General features: G+C 36.7%; 1 protein-coding gene across 1 annotated transcript in view; it reads right to left on the reverse strand.

Annotated features, from left to right (window-relative positions):
* LOC135198250 (general transcription factor II-I repeat domain-containing protein 2-like) overlaps positions 1 to 349 on the reverse strand; it is a 3,632-nt gene extending 3,283 nt beyond the window's left edge. The window contains exon 1 of the mRNA XM_064225820.1: positions 327 to 349. Coding sequence (XP_064081890.1) covers positions 327 to 349 — 23 coding nt within the window. The remainder of the gene's footprint in view (positions 1 to 326) is intronic.
* Between the last annotated feature and the right edge of the window lie 7,447 nt (positions 350 to 7,796).

The following is a 7,796-nucleotide window of genomic DNA, read 5'->3' on the forward strand; positions in this document are numbered from 1 at the left end:
TATAAAGGCTGCTGAATGTATTGAGAGCAAGGTAGGTTCCATTACCATTGGATATACAAAACATTATGGAAAGAACTTGCTGATAAAAGCTGGTAATGAAACCCAAGCAATTTTACTATCTAATTTTAAACCTCCTGAAAGTAGAAATATAGAACGTATGGCATCACATAGATTCTTTAATACACTGAAAAGGGTAGTATACTCAAAAGACCTGCATGTTTTTGAAGAGGAGGAGATTCTCCATCGATGTCCTCCTTGTGTATCTCACATAAAAGAGCTAGGAGGGGATGCGGCTATCCTTTTAACCTTCTCCTCCAATTACTTACCTGATACTATCATTGTTGGCCATGAGAGGATTCAGGTTAAAAGATATAAAAGAAATCCAAAACAGTGTCGCAAATGTTTTGAATATGGCCTCATTCCAAACTCATGTGAAAAGAAGAAAAGATTGTCTTTGTGCTCTGCGGAGCATGATGATTTTGATGACTGTGAAGCAGCCCAATATGGTTTTCAATGTAAGAGTGATTACTCTCCAAATTCTAGGGCTTGCCTTAGATACAGATTTGAAGAAGTATTGGCAGTGGCCGATAATGAACATATCAGCATTAGTGAAGCAAAGCGTGTGATAATGGGGGCAAACAAAAGTGCCAACTCTACCTATGCTTCAGTAATGAAACTTATGAAAAATACCAGCAATGTAAGGCCACTAATAACTGCATCTGATAGTAGGCATCACACACCTGCTACTCCGTGGACTGTAAATAATGAAAATCCCTATTTTGTCAAGAAATTTTCATCGGCTAGTGCCTTGGAGTCCAACACCAAAAGTTGTACTTCCAGATGCACAGAAAATTCACCTCCCAAAGTCAATACAAAGGTGACTAATATGATAGCTGCAGGCTCACCTCCAAAAAAAAAAAAAAAAAAAAGAGCCAAAATCAATTAATAATTTGGGAAGCTGTTCCAAAAGCACTTCCAACAAGAATAAGCCAATTGTCACAGCCACAAACAAAAATGAAAACAAAACTATAATTACAACCCCATGTGAGTTCTGATCAGTCTTGCCACTAAAGATGAACTGTGATAATCTGATTTACTCCTGTACGCAAGTTGACGTATAATACATGTTCAAACCGCGTTCGGTGTAAAATCAGAGATTGGTTTCATCACTTTTCCCTCATGAATTACATAACAGAAGAAATACACGATATATAGTTATTTACGGATTTCTTTATTTTCTTAGCACACTGTCAGTATATCATTTAAGTTCAGTACGTTAAAAAAAAAAAACAAAAAAAAAAAAGAAAAAAAAAGAAATATACGTACCAAATCTTATATCAGAAAACCAAAGTTGATCACAATTGGAAAAACACACTTTTTGATAAGCAGTCAGCCACTGAACTAAAGATGAACTGTGATAATCAGATTCACTCCTGTACGCAAGTAAACATAAAACGTAGACGTATAATTACTGTTCAAATCGCGTTCGGTGTAAAAGCAGAGTTTGATTTTATCACTTTTCCTCTCAAGAATTACATAACGGGAAAAATACATGAAATTTAGTTATTTATGGATTTATTTATTATTATTATTATTATTATTATTATTATTATTATTATTATTATTATTATTATTCATTATTATTATTATTATTATTATTATTATTATTATTATTATTATTATTATTATTAAGAGAGAGAGAAGAGCATTACCCTTATATTGCTCTGAGGGCCACACTGAGTATCATTAAGGGCCGCAGGTTGGGGACCCCTGTAAAGGATTATGTCTAAAGGATTAACTTTAAAGTTACATCTGACCATAAGTACTTTCTAAGCTTACATTACTTTCTCAGACAGTGATACTACAAGTCAAGCTTTTACTGCCTTTAAGGAAGAGAAAGCAGATTTTGAATGCAAATTCTGATTGCTTCATTTATTTATATGATGAGGCGTCTCGCGCAAATAGCTGAATAGCTAATATATCACTGTTGATTTTTGGTTTAACTTCTACTGTGTAGAGAGTATCTTCCCTGAAGATGGTAGGTGCATGGGAATGCCTAGTGTGTGATGGCTATGTGATAGGTAGGTAATCTCTGAGGAATGATTTTTGTCATGTGTTCGGAAATTCTACGACACAATCAGTGCACTGTCAGGGAAATAGTTTTTATCCTTAGAAATCGAACTTAGGGTAAACGCCAACAAAGTCAAGTGAGAACAGAAATAACCCTTAATTAGGAATTTAGGCAAGTAGTAATTTTTTTTCTGACTTACGTCTTTTTAAGAAAATCCCAAACATTGGTAAAGTGGAAAACTGATGAAGAAATCTTTAAATTTGATAAAAGGAAGGCTATTGATGTTACGGGAAAAATGTTTTCACCTAATATCAGAGTTTTGTTTATAGTGTCAGACTTAACTAAATTCAAAATAGAGATTGGTGTTCATAAACTAGACGAAAAATTGAACAGGCTACTGTACAAAATTATGATATCATTTGCACAGGTTCTAAAGAAATTCGCCTCACAAACTAAATCAAGACCTGTTTTTAAAAATATACTACTTTTGGGACATATCCTCTCACTTTACAAATGATAAACCGTTAACTGCGTAAATTCCCTCTTTGACTCTACCAAATGGGATCACATATATGTAAGGAAGAGCCTTACCCACTCTTAGTTTTCAGCTGCGGAAAAAAACTAAAAAAATACGATATCAAATAACTCCTATCTCCGTAACGGTTCAAATATAATTTGCAAAGCCAATCACAATTATTGGTTCTTACCTAGTAAAAAATTAATAAAAAAAGAACAACGAATTCTTGTTCTGAATAGCATCAGGTCTAGCAACATTCGTCACTGTCAAGAGCAGAAAGCAGATCAAATAAATCCTCTGATAAATAGTACTACATCAATTGAACTTGGTTTTTGGGTGCGTGCTTTTGGACTTCTGAATGACTGGCATAATTCTATGGATTTGGTCACTAGTTTTCCCTCCCCTGGATCCGATGACATACTAACACTGTCATAGACTTCTGGCATAAACATGGATATGAGCTCGGCTGTTGGACTGAGACACCAGGGTGTTAGTAAATCTGGTGGATTTGATTCAAATAGTAGAGTCCTTCATTGCACTAATATAAATTTATCATTAGATTATGAGTGTTTGTACTGTGTAATGAAACAATTTGGTAAAGTGGAAAGAATGAAATTACTTCTAGAAAAAGACAAGCAGTCATTTTCTGCTTATATTAAATTTCCTCACCCTTGGAAGCTAGTGAGGCACAGCAAATACTCCATGGCCACATTCTCAATGATTCAGTTCTTAGTACGAAAGTGTTTTCAGTGGCAAATTTAAATGATGAGCCATTTGATTTTATCCCTAAGAATGAAAAACATGGACCAGCCCCATGTACCAGAGGGCTTCCTACCCCTATATGGCATGTTGCTAGCCATAAGGAGGGAGGGAAAAATTTTATAAAGGCTGCTGAATGTATTGAGAGCAAGGTAGGTTCCATTACCATTGGATATACAAAACATTATGGAAAGAACTTGCTGATAAAAGCTGGTAATGAAACCCAAGCAATTTTACTATCTAATTTTAAACCTCCTGAAAGTAGAAATATAGAACGTATGGCATCACATAGATTCTTTAATACACTGAAAAGGGTAGTATACTCAAAAGACCTGCATGTTTTTGAAGAGGAGGAGATTCTCCATCGATGTCCTCCTTGTGTATCTCACATAAAAGAGCTAGGAGGGGATGCGGCTATCCTTTTAACCTTCTCCTCCAATTACTTACCTGATACTATCATTGTTGGCCATGAGAGGATTCAGGTTAAAAGATATAAAAGAAATCCAAAACAGTGTCGCAAATGTTTTGAATATGGCCTCATTCCAAACTCATGTGAAAAGAAGAAAAGATTGTCTTTGTGCTCTGCGGAGCATGATGATTTTGATGACTGTGAAGCAGCCCAATATGGTTTTCAATGTAAGAGTGATTACTCTCCAAATTCTAGGGCTTGCCTTAGATACAGATTTGAAGAAGTATTGGCAGTGGCCGATAATGAACATATCAGCATTAGTGAAGCAAAGCGTGTGATAATGGGGGCAAACAAAAGTGCCAACTCTACCTATGCTTCAGTAATGAAACTTATGAAAAATACCAGCAATGTAAGGCCACTAATAACTGCATCTGATAGTAGGCATCACACACCTGCTACTCCGTGGACTGTAAATAATGAAAATCCCTATTTTGTCAAGAAATTTTCATCGGCTAGTGCCTTGGAGTCCAACACCAAAAGTTGTACTTCCAGATGCACAGAAAATTCACCTCCCAAAGTCAATACAAAGGTGACTAATATGATAGCTGCAGGCTCACCTCCAAAAAAAAAAAAGAGCCAAAATCAATTAATAATTTGGGAAGCTGTTCCAAAAGCACTTCCAACAAGAATAAGCCAATTGTCACAGCCACAAACAAAAATGAAAACAAAACTATAATTACAACCCCATGTGAGTTCTGATCAGTCTTGCCGCCCTAAGACAAATGAACATTGTGATTCCAGTAGAAATTCTGATCAGGATCTTAACCAGAAATATGGTCAGCCAAAAACCCTAAATTCCAATTCAAATAAAAAGGGATTAAAGAAACAATCACTTATAAAGGAGAACTTTCCTCTCCACACTAGGAACAGTACTTCCACTCCAAGGAGTGGGAAGTAGCACATTTTACCACCTTAACATACATGTTCGATATCCTTCAGTGGAACTGTAAAGGTCTCAGAGCCCGTACAGACGATCTTAAAGTCTTAATTCATGAATCCAATCCAGGGATTATATGCATGCAGGAGACAATGTCAGGCAACTCTCCTTATAATCCTGGACTAAATTATTCAATATTTAACTCTTCTCCCCCAAGTGGTGGTCGGGCCCATGGCGGTGCTGCAATTATTGTTAATAAATCTCTGCAGCACTCCATAATACAATTAAATACAACTCTACAAGCTGTTGCTATTTCAGTCATCTTGGAAAAGAGGATAACAGTCTGCTCCTTATACCTTCTACCAGATCTTGTTTTTAACAGTAAAGATATTCAGTCCTTAATTAACCACTTCCGGCTCCTTTACTTCTCCTAGATTTTAATGCCCTCAACTCCCTTTGGGGAAGTCTGTTTCTAGACAGTAAAGGGAAATTAATTTAAGACCTTATTGATAGGAATGATGTTACCATATATAATAATGGGTCAATGACTTTCCACAGCATTCATGATCATCACTTCTCTGCACTGGACCTTAGTATCTCTTCAACAGGTATCCACCTTGATTTTAGTTGGTCTGTTTATGTAAACTTAAATGGGAGTGATCTTTACCCGATCCATTTGAAATATGCTGTGGATGGTCCATCTGAAGTTTTACCAGAGTGGAAGGTAGAGGATGCAGACTGGGATAAATTCAGTAAAGGCGTCAAACTAGATAGGGAGTTAGAGTCATTACATTCTTATCTAGATGCTTATGGTTACTTTATTGAATCTACTCTGAAGAGTGCTGAAGGCTCAATTCCCAAAACAAAAGGCAAACCTCGTAGATCTGCAGTTCCCTGGTGGAATAAGACTTGTGGTATTCTGAGGAAAGTTACTAGGAAGTGCTACCGATGTTACAAAACTAGTGGCTCTCCTCAGTTTAAATTAATCTGCAAATGTGCTTTAGCCAAGCAATGGCGTTTTTATAAGGGAGCCAAATGACTAAGTTGGCTTTACTATATTAATGGAATAAACTCAAAGACTCCGCTGAAAGTGGTGTGGCGCAAAATAAGGAAACTGAATGGGAAATTTGTGGTGCCACCATCACCCTCATTAAAAATAAATGACATTCTGATCACAGAGCCCACTGAAGTTGACAATGAGCTAGGAAAACACTTTTCTAAAGTTTCCAGTGCCAAGAATTATTCATGAGAATTTCAAAAAATTAGGAATTCTGAAATGATTCTGAAATTTGATTCAGGAAAATCTGAACCTTACCACTACATGTTTTCCTTGAGAGAATTGCGGAAGGTGCTTTCCTCTAGTGAATCCACAACTCCAGGTGAGGGTACAATCATATATGAAATGCTTAAACACCTCCCAGACGATGCCAAAAAATATTTACTCAAGATTATAAACAAAATAGGGGAAACTGGAATTTTACCCAGTGACTGGAAAATATCCATAGTTGTTCCAATTAAAAAGCCTAATAAAGATGCTTCCCTAGCCACCAGCTATAGACCAATACCTCTTACCAGCTGTGTGTGTAAGCTGGAGAAAATGATAAGTACTAGACTAGTTTGGCACTTCGAAACTAAAGGATTAATATCATCATTTCAATTTGGTTTCAGGAAAAAACACTCCACCCTTGATCCCTTGCTGAGGCTGACCAACCAAATCCAGCAAGGATTCGCCCAACGATGTCAGACCATCAGAGTATTCTTTGACCTCAAAAAGGCTTATGACACTGCCTGGAGAATTGGCATCATGAAACAATCGCACAAGATGGGCATATGTGGAAGAATGATCAGATTTATATATTCCTTTTTAACGGACTGATTGTTTAAGGTAAAAGTGGGAAACTCTTTCTCCCAACCTTTTGTGCAGGTGGAAGGAGTTCCCCAATGAAGTGTTTTAAGTGTAACACTCCTTTCAGTGGCAATAAATAGTGTGGTTGAAAAAATCTTGTCTCCTGTTAAATGCTCACTTTTTGTTGATGACCTTACAATATACTGCACAGGATATGATTCATTGTCAGTAAGTAAACATCTGCAAAGGTCTATTAATGCAATTACTAAGTGGGCTGATGAGAATGGTTTTAAATTCTCCTCTTCCAAAACAGTTGCAGTAAGATTTAATAGATGCCGGCATGTAGAAGAAGTTCCCACACTCGGTTTAAAAGGATCTATCATTCCTTATGAAAATGAAGTAAAATTTCTGTGGATGATTATTGACCACAAATTAACATGGGACAGCTACATAAATGCCCTAAAGATTAATGTTAAAAAATCTTTTTAATATTTTAAAGGTTGTTTGTGGATTTAGTTGGGGGCCTGATAAGAAATCCTGTTTGAGGCTATATGAGTCGCGGTGTCGCTCCAAGCTAGACTATGACTGTCAGATCTATTCCTCAGCTTGTAAAACCAAGCTAAAGGAATTGGATGTTGTACAGAACATGGGGTTTAGAATATGCTCAGGGGCTTTTAGAACTTCTCCTGTTGAAAGCATATACGTTGACACAGATCGTATTCCCCTTGATCTAAGAAGGCAAGAGCTAGGGTTGCGATACGTGGCTAGAATGAAAAGTGCTCCCAAAAATCCCTCCTTTCAAGTACTCAGGGAAACAGACTCGCAGAATTTCTTTGGTACAAGAGGTTCTAAACCATTCCAAATTCGACTGAACGAGGATGTTAGGGATAACCGTCTCAAATCCCAGAAAGTCCTGGAAGTAAAACATCCTGTAAATCCTCCATGGCTTATTCCTGAGCTTTAGTGTGTGCTGTTATCCTTGATGATACAGCATATACAGCTAAATTACCTGACTTTGCATCAATATTTACAGCCAGATTAACAGCTGCAGTCTGTGCCCAAGATTTAGTTCTTCAAAATAGTGACACTGATTCTGTCATATACTCGGATTCTAAAAGCACTTTAGAAACTATTAAAAAATTTAATAGCTTTCATCCGTTAATTCAAAAAGTTCAGGAGTCACTTTTTCGTATATATTGTTTGCGTAAGTCAGTCTCTTTCTGTTGGGTTCCTTCTCACGTGGGGATTCACGGAAAC

Source organism: Macrobrachium nipponense, chromosome 22, assembly GCF_015104395.2.
Source record: "Macrobrachium nipponense isolate FS-2020 chromosome 22, ASM1510439v2, whole genome shotgun sequence".
NCBI classification, from domain to species: domain Eukaryota; kingdom Metazoa; phylum Arthropoda; class Malacostraca; order Decapoda; family Palaemonidae; genus Macrobrachium; species Macrobrachium nipponense.